This window comes from Lutjanus erythropterus, chromosome 16, assembly GCF_056507025.1.
Source record: "Lutjanus erythropterus isolate fLutEry1 chromosome 16, fLutEry1.hap2, whole genome shotgun sequence".
NCBI lineage: Eukaryota > Metazoa > Chordata > Actinopteri > Lutjaniformes > Lutjanidae > Lutjanus > Lutjanus erythropterus.
In genome coordinates this window covers 13789846-13805901 of record NC_139332.1, presented here as the reverse complement: position 1 = coordinate 13805901, position 16056 = coordinate 13789846, and the positions used below count along the sequence as shown (strand labels likewise).

Genomic DNA, 16056 nt, shown 5'->3' with positions numbered 1-16056 from the left:
TTTTATGGTTGCAGTCCAACAATCATTTCATTTCTCTCACATTAAGAATCACACTTACAGCAACAAAAACAGCAATAGACTTCATTGCCTTCTTGGATGTTTGCTTTTGCTTACTTCAGTAGTGCATGGTGTAAAAATGGCTTGTGTCACTGTGTTAGTTTTGCATTAATATCTCTTTACCTCTTTCTGTTTGTCTAGCAGCCTTCATGCTCTGTCGTCCTGCACATATCTTTATGTCTATGTCCCCTATACCTTCTGTGGCATAAACTGCCCTCTATATGAATGTCTTTACATCTCATTCAGTGTATGCATGAATGCGCATCTAACTACTCATTATGCTGTCTTCTGTTAAAGTGCTTCATCCCAGTCAACTTTTAGTGCACTTACACATCCTCTGCTGAGAGAGGGCTTTCTCTGGAGGATTCAGTCAGGGTCACAACCTCACAGACAGATGAGGAGATTGTTTTCACAGCCTCGCACCAAAACTACTCTTGGCTGTGTGCGTTTGTAAGTGTGAGAGAGAACAGGCTAGATTGGAAGCAGATAGGCTGTGAGTGAACTGTCCATCAATCTTCATGCTGCGCTATGCTGGGAGAGACAGCTGTGAAGGCAGTGAACCCTCAAATATCACATGACTGACACATTTACGTCGGGTTCTCCCATTTAAACAGATGCAAAATAGTCTAAACAGTGCGCTGCTGGTTCACTGTTATTTAATCATCCATGTCTGGGTAGCTAATAAGCAATTCTCTTGTCAGGCCATAGAGAGGACATGTTTCATTTAACTCTGTCAGACTGCGTTCTTCCTAACATGCTTGTGTTGGGACTGTTGTTCAATCTGTAAGCGGTGGAAATAATGATGAAATGTGTGACAACAAAAATTGCTAAGCGCTGAGCACAAATTACCTTCATTGTTATATAGGGCAGTATCAGCGCCACTTTTGTCCGTGTACTCAAGCCATAAAAAGCACTGGAACTGATACATGTACTGGAAATAGAAAATAGGAAATGGGTCTGGACCTATAACCGAAATAACCATTCTACATCATGAAGGGAGACACATTATTGTGAAAAAAAAAAATGATGTTGGTCACCACTTCTGTCCAGCTCTGGTCTTCAGGCTTGTAGTGCTGGAAGACGTTCAAATATGCCATTGTTTTCCTTCCTGTATTGGCTTCGTACTCAGTGACCCGATCAGTCGCAGGCCTGCTTACCGGGCTTGTGGCCAGCCCAGCGGCCAAGCCCAGTGGCCTAACCTCGTGCTGCCTTTATCTGCTGTAGCCAGCTGGGTGGCCGTGAAGCTGCAGATGGAGTGCAAAGAGAGGAGGAGAAAAAGAGACGTCCATGGCAACACATATTAGGAAGCCTATTAAATTGTTTTGGATTATGGCCAGACAATAATAGCAATGAGCTGTAACTTTTCTTTCAGCCTGTGTTCTCTGGACTGTGATGCATTATGTATTATGTTACTGTGTGAACTTTCTTATTATTGTGATCATGTGGCATGAAGCCTATAATAATGGCTGCAGCTTTGGAGTGCTCAAACTCAGCCGTCTAAGGCTTTGATTAACCTTCCACCCATCCAACTGCAGGAGAAAACTTTTTTTTTTCAAAACGTTATTATTCTTGCTGTTTAGCCCGCAGCTTACTTTTACATAAAAAGTGTCTGTGTTGACAACATTGTGCACACAGATAAATTGTGCCAAAGCATGACTATATAGTGTCTTGCAAAGATCTTGCTCTTTTCATAAAATGGTAACTTGCAGCTGTGTTACAGAAACTTCCTAATGGGCAGATCCTATCTTAACCATTTCATAACCATGGTAATTAGAGTTAGGACATAAGCCATGGCAGATAGTTCCTAGTTAAGGTGACAAAATTTTCAGAATGAAAACTGGCGACATTTCCATTTCAGTTAGTATATCTTAAAAATGTCCAATATGAAATACAAAACAGGGGGACAATTGGGGACATTTATTTTGCCCATGGTAACTGTTCTACCGTAATAAACTATTGTGCAAGCTGACTTTGTAAACCCTGCCAAGAAATCATAATTTACAGTGCAGAGTCTTCAAGCTTTCAAGTTTTCAGTAGCATATTTCTCTAAAAGTAGCACAAGCAAGTAGTTTGTAGAAGAATAGTGATACGAAGTTCCCTCTGTTGGCTTAAACAACCACAACATGACTAAGACGTCTAACAGGCTCTGCTGCCCTATAATTTGCCCATGTGGTCTGTTTTTAACACTCCCTTTTCCAGGGACAGTCAGAAAATTTAAACATCTAGTCACCCTATCCTCAGTCAATGTTCCTGTCTTAACTGGAGATAGTGAAACTCTATTACCCAATCATCTTAACTTCCCAAAATAAACTCTCCTAACTTTAGGATAATCATTAAGCTGTCCTAACTTTCACTTTTCCACCTGTAGAGGTAGCTAACATACTAACTAGCTAACGGTAGTGTTTGCTAATGTTTGCTTATAGTAGTGTTTGTTAATATGAGCTAGGGATAGTGTTCACTAACAGTAGCTCAGAGTAGTTTATGCTAATGGTATCTCATGCTTGTGTTAGCTAACAGTTGTGTTAGCTTACTTGTTTAATCTGTGTGGCTGCTCTTTTATTGCGTCTACACAATGGATGCCAGATACGCTGGTGTCTGTATCTTAGTCTGCTCTGTTACTTTCATCTCCCAAGATAGTGCTGTTGTAAATTTCCCAAGAAGCACATCTTTTAAGTTGTCTACAGATGTTAACAAAACCTCTAACTCATCTGCTTTGAAGTTAAGTGCTGATTGCGTTTTTTTTTTTTGTTCTTGTTTTTTTTTTTATAGTTTTCATATGCTTCAAAGTATGTTTCAAAGATAAAGAAATCCACTGGTTACAAAGGTGTGTGGCTTGGTGAGATGAGAAAAGTAGTGTTGGTTGCTAGGAAACGGACATAGAAGTTGATAAGTGATGTTGGATTGGGTATTTAGGATTTCCTAACCTGAGATAAAGATTAAGTAAGATAAAATAGGATTACTTAAATTAGTTAGGATTTACTTCTGTAATACCAAATTGTGAAAAATCCTACCTTAGACTCTTCTGTCTTAGACCTAATCCAGATCTGAGGTCTGGCTTTTTATAAATGTAAGAAAACATTGGAGGCAACCGCACCTTGAATCAGAACCGCCTGATGTTGAATGCATAATTCACAATGTGGGGCATGTCAAGCTGTCCCTGTTATTTCAGAACATAATTTGAAACATTGTCCTCCACCGCGTTGTCTGTTAGCAACCCGCTGCAGGCTGTCGGGTCAGGCTAGATGGTATTCACACCGTGTCCTCAGCCGGGCAGGAGCCGCCACATTGTGTACCCCCGGGGGAGTGTGGGGGTCATTTCTCCTGGCAGACGGGACAGGTGTGTGTACAGAGACACAGTCTGCTCGCCTGCCTGCCTTGAGGGCCCTGCTGTACCTGTAAACACTGCAGAGTTATGGGGTCCTCACACATGCTGAGAGCAGGTCCAGGTCAGCTGGGATGTGTTTATGCGAGGCTGTGTGGGCGGCGTTGGTTTATGTGCGTGCATTCTTGTGTGTGTGTGTTTGAGAATAAGGAGTTGTAGTAAGAGAGGGAGTGAATGTAATGATAATTTAGACGTGGCACACATTTTAATCTCTGCATGATTGTGTGTGTGTGTGTGTGTGTGTGTGTGTGTGTGTGTGTGTGCTTGTTGTTAGGCCACGTGGAAGCATCTGGTGCAACACAACCATGGCTCCAGTGGAATAGTCTCCAGATGTGTTTGTGTGTTTTGGCCCCACTGTCTGTTTGACTCCGGACCAACCAGCCTGCATGTAAATCATTTGCATTGTGCATTTTTTGGTTTGTTGTCTTGCATATGTAGTTTGTTTGCAGAAGTGTGTGTACTTTCTTTCTGACCTTAAGAACGTTTTTCTAGTCACACGTGAGTGTGTGCACTTAAGTGAACTTTCTCAGACATATTTACATGCATGTGTTTGTGTGTGTGTGTGTGTGTGTGTGTGTGAGTGTGTTATAGCAGCTGCCCAGTCAAAGGCCAACCAGATGGACAGGATAATGACTATGATCAGACTTTATAGAGTTACACTCCTTAATGAGGGACATTCTGGTTAATTCATATGCCACTAACAAAGCCTGCATCATACCACATAATTAACACATCAACTGCGACTGACTCATAAATATACATCAACGTCTATTTAGGAGTCAAGCATAATGCGCAGCTGTCGGCAGAGTGAGCAGACTGGGTGGCATGCTGACAGAATGTGGGAAAGGATTTGACTTTTTTGACTTTCTCTTTTTCTGTTTGTTCATCCATCAGTCGGTGGCTGAGGTGAGGCGAGGTGAGGTGTTTTTTTCGGAGGAGTGAAACCATGTGGCTTCTCTGCTCCTCTCTGACTCTGTTGGCCCTCAGCTTCGGATCATGTGACACGCTGACATCAGACCAAGGTGAGTTTCCTTGTCCCCGCTGGAGTTTTTAGAAATGTAAAGGCCAATAGTGGATATGCATGGTTTAAAAATTTGTTATTCAAAACAAACAAAATGTCTTACTTTGACGAAAGCAAAAATGTCAGCATTAAAGCATTTTCCTTAGCTGAGAGACAGATGAGCAGTTGAACCTGCATATCTGTCATTTGAATGAGCTATATGTAAGAATGGAGCATCTGGAAATGCACAGTCCCTCCTAAAGGTTTTTATTTCTTTCAGGAAACAGCTAACTCAGCAAACTTAAAGTCTGACTCACCAGATGTAGACTGTGGGTAAAAGCCTGCCATTGGGCGCCTCTTTCAGTCGGCATCCCTTATCTGTGTTTTCAAAGTCCCCTTCGCTAAGGGAAATAAAAACAATTTCCCAACTTGCAGCCTACATGTTGAATGCTAAGTTAGCTGCTTGCTAACCTGTATGAACATAAACAAGGTAGCAGCTGTTAGCTTTTCTTATGTGGGAATTTGGCTATTTAGCCTCCCCACAGGAAAATGTTTGACCAAAACAAGTTCTCCCCTGTAGAGATAAGATATTAAAAGTGTCAGTAGCCTTATATAATTAGATACATTTACAAGCACTTGTTTGATAGCTTACATTAGCATTAATGGTAACCAGTCTGGAGGAAATGTTGCGAGTTCAGCATCAATCTTCATCCCTTTACTTGCCAAGAGCTGTCTCCAGGGGTGGAAAGTAAGACCCATAGTAACTTTTGTTTTGCTTCTTTTTCTATTGCTTTCTTTGCTGTCCACTGTGGTTTGTTGCCCTCAGGGCAGCACTTCTTTTTCATTCTCTCATGCTGGACTGAGGGCAGACTGGACACCACTGTGACTCATCTCTTACAACGTGGTACAAAATCGTATTTCAAGACAGGACAGACTGGGGTTAGCTCTTAACCTGCTGTTGCGTGTTAACCTCAGTATATATCTTTGCAACACAGTATGTCCTTGACATCAAACCTTATATCTTCACATTGTTTTACAATTTTGGTTGAGTTTTGAATGTTATAAACTAACATGTTACCTTGAGGGCTTCAGAGATCCTGGTAGTTAGATTTTGCCAACTTTGAACAAAACCCTGGCTTGCTTTTTACCAGTTTTCCAGGCTTTATGCTAACATAAGTCAAAGATGAGGAAAATGATTATTGAGAAACAAGGCTGATTGATGAGTCTCATTCCCAGGTCGCCAAATACACAAACACATACACAAAGACACTTTGTGCTGGGTTGATTGTTGACTCTCATTGTTTTGTTGAGTGCCTCAGTCCAGGCCAACCCGAAGTGTCTGCATTTGATGACCTGGGAATGAGACTCAACAATCAACTGTCTGACTCCAGAATTGCTTACCCCATATTTTACTAGCTGCTGGCAGCAGCTTTAGATTTACATTACAGTGGTATCATTCTTCTCATCGTAAGTTAATTGCAAGCCACGCTGTGTGTGTGCATCAAATTAGATGTAAGCAGGATGTATGATGATCACAACAATTCATAGGCTACGGCGCAAGTCAGTATATAAGAAAACATCATTAGTGTGCATCACCAATCATCCATGGTAAAAAAGGTGCAGCTAAACAAGGACAGAGTCCTTGCAATAGTAGTATTTATTTGGTTGAAAAAAAATCCAGAAAAGGAGAATGATGACCTGGTTGTGGAGAGGGAAAAGAGGACAACTTGGGATGCCAGTTTTGCAAGAGCTTGAGCTAACATTTAAAATTTGTATTGTTATTATTGTATTTGTGTATTATGCTAAGTAAGCTAAAATACCATACACACATTTGTGCATTCCTGTCTTTGGTTTGTAGACGCAGGTCGTAGCAGCAGTCACGTTGTGAAATGGTTGTCCTCAATTTCTGTCACTGTCAGAAGTTTGTCCCAGGCTATGTTTGGTCACAAGAGTGTGAGAACAGCTGACTTTGAGCATCACTCACAGTGCAACTTACGACCACAGTTCAGCCATGGCAAAAGATATCACCATGTTTCTTTCCTGTTGGTCATCTATCTCAGCGAATGAGCATATTTCAAATATGTTGAACCGCTGCAAAAATAAGATTTAAAATAATTTAATTCAAATTGGATGTCAGAAATTAAATCACTGCATTCAATTTATAGCATCTTTATCCAACATTACTTCTGCCAGCCAATGAAGCTGTAAATAAAAAAATGTTAAATGGTAAAGGCCACAAATGATAGATTGCTCTCAACCAACTGCTCTTCAGAACAGTCTTATACCATATGTTTTCATTCAAACCCTAAAAAAAAGTGCTATAACTTTTTTTCAAATGCGCAGTCTGGAGTCATATGCTTGACCAGCTCGTCACGCTTTGGAACCCATCTGAGTTTGATAGAACTGTGTCCGTCTGTCTCGAAGTGTGTGTGTGTCTGTGTATGTATGTGTGTGTGTGTGTCTGTGTGTGTGCGCGCGCGTGTGCGCCCTGTATATGCGATGGGGCCCAAAGCTGCAATGAAATTGGACTGTAATTACAGCTTATGTGCGTTTGCTGGTGGCAGCATGGTTAGGCCGTGGCAAGAAGGCGTGTGTGTTTATCGTGTGCGGTTGTGTTCCCCTTCGTGAGCCGTCAATCATTCTGACTTCGTGTATATTTGTATAGGAGAAACATGAGTTTTTTTGATTTCGAAAGCCTCTATGCAAGATTGCGAGCTTGTTGAAATGCTTGTCGAACGCTTGTTTTGTTTGTCTGTTGGCTTGTTGGAGAGAAAGGTGTATGTGTTTCTATTTGTATCCAGGTGTATGTGTGCGAGACAGAAATCAAGAGACAGAGAGGTGAGGAGAAATCTCTTTTGTTGTCTTGTTTTATTTATTTATTTCGTTCTGAACTGTCATACTCCCTCATCACGCTGTCAGTGTGTTCTCAGGGGCCGGCTCCGCAATATCACTCAGGGGGCCCGAGCGATCCTCCACAGCTCGTGGAGCTCTGAAGGGAGCTTTGTGGAGGAGGGAGGGGGGGTCCCTCTTGGGAGACCCTAGTCAGAGCTTTTCAGATGAGACTGAGTCAGCTCGCAGCTCCCTTGAGTCTTCCCCCCAGTGGTTGGAAGAAAGTGCTTTCTCAAGTGCAGCTATAACACTTTGTCACAGCGAGCACCACACACACACTCACACACACACACACACACACACACACACACACACACACACACACACACACACACACACACACACACACAGTATCACTATTCCTCTGACTCATCCAAATCTCTACTCACTGGTAATTTGCTGACATTACAGCAGGGAAGCAGGTTTAAGTAAAACTAGTGTTGAGGAGTCGAGCTGGATGATTGCTCTGCAGTTCTGCAGTGTATCAGCCGGAGAGACTAGTCCCCGCAGTTAAATTAAATTGCTGAAATTCCTTGTCTTTGGTAAAGTGTTGCTGATATGTTTTTTTTTTTTTTTTTTTTTTTTTGTGCACCGCAGACCCTGCGCAGTGTGAAGTAATGGATTTATGTATTGATTTGTTTTGACTCAGTTTCCTTCTGTCTGTGTTTGAGCTAAGTTGTATGTTTTCTGGTGCCAATGAGTTGTTGTAGTAATAAGCTTATTTGCACTCAAACAGCAGCTAGCAGACAAACAGACACACATCACAGTGCTGGAAACTGACTGTAATACTTACATGTACTCTGATAATGATACTGATTACACTAGTCCCTTACCGATACTAACAAGTTAGTAGTAAGTAAAGTATTCCTTAAGTTGACTTTCATTGTAAATGGAATTAAATTAAAGTACTTATTTACTTTTTTAATACAGTGTGATTTCTTTATTTGTTAAAATCCCCATTAGCTGTGCCCTTAAGTAAACCCTTAAGGCAAATATTAAAGAATAATATGGCTGCAACTAACGATTATTTTTATTGCTGATTAATCTGTTGATTATTTTCTTGAGTAATCGATTAGTTGTTTGGCCAGTTGTGTGTTTCCCACAGCCCAAGATTACATCCTTTAATTGTCTTATTTTGCCCACAACCTAACAACAATTATCGTATCACATTGTGTTGTATCGTATCGTATCGTATCGTATCGTATCGTATTAATATTTTTGTTTGAAACTTGCACTGATGACTCTTTCAACAGAGTTCTTAGCAAAAATTACAAATCTCAAATGCATGGCATCCTTCTAATATTATTTTCCAAGTGTTTCCCAATTTGCTTTTCAAATATGGCTTTCTGTGTTAATTTAGTCAATAACAATGGAAAAGATTAAGCAGTCTATGTTTTCATTGCTCTATATACTACTGTGCCTTTTAGGAAATTTTGTTTGCCTTTGTGAATGAATCCCAGCCCTCTGTTGCCTGTCTGGTGCCATATGTGCATGACTCTAAATGGTGCTTGTATTGACTGCACCTATACGATTGAGTTTTGGATTGTAAAACTCACCGTGATGCCTGTGGAAAGAGGTTGTTGGGATGGGAAATCACAAGGAATAACCTACCTTCTAATATCTGCTGAAAGGTTGATGTTTTATTCATGTGGAAAACAAACTTAAGGTTGTTTCTCCAGCAAGATGGGGACACCATAATTAGCTGTCAAGTCTAATATTCCCATTTTAGTTCTGTTTTGGTCTCCACCAACTGAGAAATGTCTGGTTCTCTAGCTCATGGTCACCCTGAGTGACCCATATCGCATTACAAGAAGAGCAGTCATTTGATCCATTGTTCACTGTTAGAAATACTGCGATGTGCAGTTTAGCTGCAACTAACAGTAGTTTTCAATATTGATTAATCTGTTTAATCACTTCGTTGCTTGGTCCATAAAATATCAGAAAAGAGCATGCTCTGTAAACATTTGCATGTTAGACAGTTTAAGACAGACCCATAGCCATAAAAGTTAAGAAGCCTTCATGGATTTTAGTCTTGATTCTCCACTTGCTGAGATCATCAACCAAACCCACCAAGATCAGAGGTGAATCAGCGCACGCTCCCGGCAAGAAAAGACAGACTCACCGGGGGATTCCTCCTGGTAAAAGATCTTGTAATGAATGCCCCCTGTCACTGATCAGGCATGTAGTGTGCAAACCGCAACAACTCCCCGATTACAAAACAGAAAGTTGTGTAGTGAACAGTACTGCAATCTGAGGACTTTGAAAGTTATGTAGTGTGACCAAAGCATTAATTACTCCATTTCCACTGTTGATAGGCAATGTTTATGGCTGACGGGTATCCTTCAGGGTGTGACTAGTCTAGTTTGTAGGCTGTAACAGGCAGCGCCTGAACATTACTGGCAAGAAATGTACTTGAACAAAACACTTAAACTTGTAATTGCTTCAGGGCTGCTGCTTCATGAATGGACCTGTCCTGTGGTGTCTCTTCTCTCTACAGAAAAAAAATGTGCATGGGGAGCTTCATCAGAACTGCTTACATAATGAGCAAGCGATAACCTTGAAACACCATTAACTCAGTAAAGTAGTATTGAGCCACATCTCAATACTGCAGAGTGCATAAAAATGACTGAAATGGAAAGTGAATACTGTGGTCAGATAAAAAATTACAAAGGTTTGAATTAAAGTTCCCTCTCTTTAATGGTCTAATCCAGCCTCACTCATCAATATGCACTGTATATGTGCACAAACACACAGAATGTCAGGCACTATGTCAAACAACACAATCTAATTTGAGAAGTGTACAGATTTCCACATGTCCACTCCAAGTTTATTGTTGTGAAAAGCTTGTAAATTTGTGTGTCATGAGTCCACTGTATGTGTGTGTGAGCTTGAGAGCACTAAATGTGGGCCAGAGGCCTACGAGGGGGGAAAATAAGTGAGCTCATCCCTCTGACGTGCAGTGTTTTAAGTCTTTCCACTCCTCTGTGCTGCAATTTTATCTCTGGAAAACAACCAGGAATGTTCTCTCTTGTCTGCCTCATTTGGCAGAGAGGGCAAGTGAGCCACAATCTCTCCCTCTATCTCAATCCCTCTTTCTTTTCTTTTTTTTTAAAATCTCCCTCTCAGTTCATCATTTCCCCCATCATTATATTGATTCATCAACTACATCACCCAGCATGCTGTTCTCTTTCTCATACATTGCATGTGCTGAATAGCTCCGGGAGATGCAGGACCCACCCTCTGAGTCTGAATTTCTGCTGATCAGCAGCCCAGTCCAATTATCTTGGAATGCCACATTGTAAAGCACATTCAATAACTACCATACCCTCTCTTATTACAATCCACACACCACACACTCTGACACTGCGAGCACACTTCTGACCTCTTCTCCCTAATGAAAGCGCTCTGCCAAGTGTTTACTGCTACAAAAACAGAATTAAAACTCAGAGGCTGTTGGTTTCAGTAGACCCTGGCCAAAACAAGGCACTGCTAGATAAGGCCATTGATTCCTAAACCCTCTGAAGAGCGTTGAATATCACTACCAATGCAAGAAAGGTCATGCATTATTACGTTTAGCTGGGAGATTGCAGTGAGTCAGCGAAGGGCAAGGGTTGTCAACCTTTTGTAACTAAAGCCCACTTCTGATTGTTAAAAACTTTCAAGACCACTTAACGATGTGTCCCCTTTGGAGTGGTGATATTCAAATAATGTCCTACCAAAAATAACTTTAAAAAAAATGACTACTAATACTGTAATTCCATTTTTGGGGGGGTGAAAATGTATTTTTTCAGGATACATACATATACAATATATATAATTTATAAAATGTTTTGTTCTGCTTTAATTTTTTACTTCTAAACTTGCTCTGTCCTAGAAAACACCCTTGCCCCAGACAAGAATCCACAACTTTTAAAAAATGTGTTCAAAGCCTTCAAAAACAACATAGTTGTAAAAACGTTATCATAATTGTTTGTTGTAAAATATTTTTTAAAGGAAAAGTTTTTTAGAAACACGATTTAAGCAGACATAAAAAGGTATTATTTTTATTTTCCAACAAATTCGTTAAATAACATTGTTCTGAAATAAAAATAAATAAAAAGAACTTAGAGCCACCCAGTCAAAAAAATGTCTGGACACACCCCTGTATATGAATTGGCTGTGAAATGAGTTTAGATCAACAAAAAAAAATTCATGGTATACCTAATGTGTGTTCTTTCTGTTATAAATGATTTTCAGTGTCTGAGGGAGTTGAAAAAATCCTCTGCCACAAAAATGCTGTTTAATAAAAATTCAATCACGATGAGGTTGGACTATTATAAGGTTCAATAGCCAGCTACCACAGATGCAGTACCACTGCCTCCAGGTTAGGTGTGGGCATTATAGCCAAAATCTTCTTAAAAATCTTAAGACTGCCACTAACTGTTGCACTAATGTGGTGAGTGGTATTGCCAGATTACTACCAGTGGGCTCCCTGTGGTTCTCCTCAATACACTGATGGTGGACGGACATATCGTCATATATGATATATATATCATATATGACATATCCGTCATATCGTCCAACCTCACTCCGTGGCTCTCTGGATGGTGCTCTGAGTCCCAGCAGAGGGCTACAGTCTGCTGGTTGAGAGTAGCTAAGCTAGAGTGGAATTGGCGCTGTAAACACGTGTTATTCTTTGTTATAATGAATGCCTGAGTGGCAGGTTTTGTCTACTCAAAGTTGTATTTGAGTTCCTTAACTTTCTGTACATTGGTGCATTTACAAAAATCAAATCTTCCGGGTTTGTCCTTGTCTGATGCCTTTTACTTGTTCAGCCTCCAATATAAGTGTAAGTCTATATACATCAAAAAGCTGCACTTCACTCTTCTAAAGACCTAAAATGTCCTGAATTTTTATCTTTGGCAAGGTGCAGACTTGGGGGAACACTCACAGCAGTGTGCTGCATGACTGCCAGTGTAGTATCATTACCTGCTTTGGCAAGACTCAAACACAACCCATCAAAGAGGAAGTGAACCCAGCCAACACCATCCAATCTCTTTAAGGCTACATGCAGCTACTAGCGGGATCCTGGAGTGGCACTCATACTATGTGCTAATTAGCTTGTCAACAAGCAAATGCTTTCCTTTGATCACAGCTTGAGAGGAAATGGGGTTCAAGTTCTGCAGTGTGTCCTCTGCCAAACTGCCAAAGTGCCCGAGTACGCACCAGTCCACTAAACTATCATCCATCCTCTGAGTTATGTAGAAACAGCCTGTTCCTCCCGTGAGCCTGAGCAAAGGTCTAATGCTAAATAAAAACAGCATTTAACTTGCCGCACAGCTTCAAATGTGGTAATAAGTGTTTTAAAGTTGTTTACCAGTGTGATTTACATATATGCAAATGCAGAACACACAGTACATAACCTGTCCTTTACTGTCAGAGCGGTGGAGAACAGAGTCTAAACTAAGCTGTCAAACTTTGTGCATTAGGTTTTGAATACATTATACTCACAAGTCAGACTCTAAACACTTGGAGACTGAGGACAGTCTCCCAGCTTTCACTGCTAAGACTGAGTGGAAACAATTATAGAGTTTAAGAAAATCCTCAACTGCCGAACCAATCCAAAGACTTTAGGGTAAGGAGTGTATCTGAAAAAATGTAAGGGGTGCAGGGTTTTTAGTGGTTGTACTTGCCACTGTTCAGGCACCTTCCTTGTATTTAGAAATCCCCACATGATTGGTAGGTGGTGAGATCTCTTGATTGTCTGTTATTTTAAGGCTGTGATTACAGTGACCACCATAGAACATCTCAGCCTCAGCTTTTGAAGCTCACCTTTACATCATCAGGCTTTATTCTCAGATTCTTCGGTTGAGGCTGCGGCTTAGCTCAGCCTCTCAGCTCAACTTGTAATTTACATACTCAACTCAAATTTGTGAATTTGTTTCCTACGTTGCCACCATACTGGCAGCAGCAAAAAAGTTCAATTCCTGAGCAAGCTGTTTCCAGGAATTTTTCAAATGTATGTCCCCTCAGCCTAATAAAGCTGCACTAATCAATATTTTTGTATTAATAACTGATTAGGTTATGATGACTGACAGTCATGGACCACTGAGCCCTCTACCATCATAACATCGTGATTTAAAACCTTTATGTATTTGAGGTGTGTGTCCCGTCAGAGTTGCTGTAAGGCAGGAGTTTCATTCCTTTTTTGACATGGGAGGGAAAATAAAATGGAGCTGCTAGTCATCGCACTAACATTATGAAACCAAGTGTTACTGCAGGGGCAGGCTAGACTGCTCGTAGTGTTTTGTGGGGTACATGCTTTGCTAGCTTCCCCAGCTAGCCAAGTCACTTGTATTTTGTGTGTTCTGTCTTGCAATGCTTGGTGTTTCTTTTGTGTAAGCAGTTTATTCTTTATTACAGAAAGAGTGTGTACAGCTGTGGTCATGCAAGATATGGACTGAATAAGGACAGGGACAGTTTGTAGCAAGAAAGTTCAGAGAAATTAAACATTATTTCTCGATTGTTTTACAGTGGTTATGCTAGAAGCACAAATAAACACACACCCCAATCACTGCAATGCCTGACTGTGTCTTTGGCTGTCTGAGTGAGGTTGCTGTCAAAGTGGCCATGATTACAGCTGATATTTGGTACCAGTTTGGTAGACATCAGTCAACCCTTGTGACAAGCTTGACCAAAACAGAGATAGACTAGACTGATATTCATCAGGTGGCCAGAAAGATGATTCCAGATTTATGCTGTGTGTTGCTTTGTGTTTGTTGGATTTGTACATAGACAGCTATTGCTCACACATTGCTATATCAGCTGTATGTAAGATGATACTATGTCAATGTATTTGCAGCTTGGAGTATTCATTAATCTAGGTTCAAAATGATATCTTCAACTATTGGGATCAATAATGAGTTTTCTTCTAATTAGTTTCTATACATAATGGAGCAGGTCAGAAGCTATTGTTTGTCAGTATCGCACATCAGCACACATTTGCATACAGTCAACGTTTTCTCAACTCCTTGGTGTTGTGCTATTTGATGTTTGAGTCTCAGTGGCTGATGTCAGTGTGTGGTTCAGGTAACAGCATCTGACATCCTTTTTTCAGTTGTTGAGACAGTATGTGTGGGAGGGAAGGTCAAGTGTACTTTGTTAGCGTTAGCTCTTATCAACCTCTGTCAAATTTATTATTCATTATCTGTTATATGTTGGCATGCCGAAGCTTCAAGTTGGCAAGTTAACGCCTTTGTAACGTGTGTGCAATTGGATGCTATTTTAACACTGTCAGTGTACGGCACAGCTAAGTTGTAGGTTGTTTAGTTAATTAACAGGCTAAAATACAGCTCAGACTAATGAAAGTTGACCCAAGTCATGTTATGTTCATCACTAACTGGAAAAGTTAAATCTGAGATGTTGTAATCCAGCCACAGGGGAGACAGCACAGTCTTTACATTAAAAAATATTTGTTTTAGGCTAGAAGTCCTACAATCAGCCAGTCTTAAAGGGATAGCTTAGATCATTTGAAGTGGGGTTACATGAGGTACTTATCGATAGTTTATCACCTGTAGTAGATGCTGGTGGGCATGTGCACAGTTTGGAGAAACAGAAAAGGGCACCAGCTCAGAAGCTAAGCAATGAATTGCTGTGGACAGGGTCAGCAACACAAGGTATTTTAGCCACCTACAAAAGGTCTACCTAAATATATATATCAGTTTAAGTGAATGCTGTATTTAGAATATTTTCGCCACTTTACTGTCAGACAGCTTAGTTATATAAGCCAAATATCACTCTATCCAAACCAACCAAACAGTAAATTTATCTCACAGAACACAAGAGTTGCAGGTCTATCATTGCCTCAGTCTATAGTTTTTTTGTGTTATTCTGTGACTTTGGCGAAATCAAATTAGTATGAAGTCACAAAATAACACTAAATAATTGATTGAGGAAGTGGTAGATGTGTTCTGAAATGTAAAATTACTGATTTTAACTATGGAGTTTGGTTGGTTTGGAGAGCGTGATATTTGGTTTATATGTAATGGCAGTTGTTGGTCAGAAAAGACTGCCTGCTGGCATTTTAAAGCAGAGAAAAATAATCTAAATATAGCACACACACAAACTGATTTATGACCCTGTCCACAGCAAGTCACCGCTTAGCTTCCATTCTGGATCTCCTCTTTGCTTCTCCAATGTCGGGGTGTGCCGACCACCATCTACTGTAGGCTATACGCTAACTATGGATAAGTACCTCATACAACCCATTTCAAATAATCCAAAGTATCCCTTTAACATCACCTCAGAAAAGAGAAAAAAAAACCTTTAGAGTGCTAGTTTGGGTGATAAGGGCAAGTTGCTTTTTGTCAAGCCACATCTCTCTCACATCTGATACCCTCACTTCCCCCCATCGTCTCTGCTCTCCTGTGTCTTCATCCTCTCTCCACCTTCTCCTCTCCTCTGTTACCTAACGTTTCATTCTGCTGCCCTCCAGCCAGTATTACTCCTGACAAAGCCTTCATCTCGACTCTGTCTGATGAAAATGGGGCGGTGATGAACAACAAAAAAGAAGGAAAGAGTAAACGGCGAGGAAAGGTAGATCTTACCATCTCTTGACTTCAAAAAACCTGCGACGGGAGATGTGAGGGGAAGCTCTCGGTGTATGTGTGTGAATATGTATGTGTTTTTAAAAGGCTGCAGTGTCTCTGTGAGGCTGCAGAGTGTAGTTTGTGCTGAGTTAGCAGATAAG

General features: G+C 40.6%; 1 protein-coding gene across 1 annotated transcript in view; it reads left to right on the top strand.

Moving 5' to 3' along the window:
- The window catches only part of col16a1 (collagen, type XVI, alpha 1), a 105724-nt gene that overhangs the window by 5530 nt on the left and 84138 nt on the right, over positions 1–16056 (top strand). The window contains 1 exon segment of the mRNA XM_084738713.1: positions 4334–4461. Within this exon segment, the coding sequence (XP_084594839.1) occupies positions 4386–4461 (76 nt within the window). The 5' untranslated portion in view covers positions 4334–4385.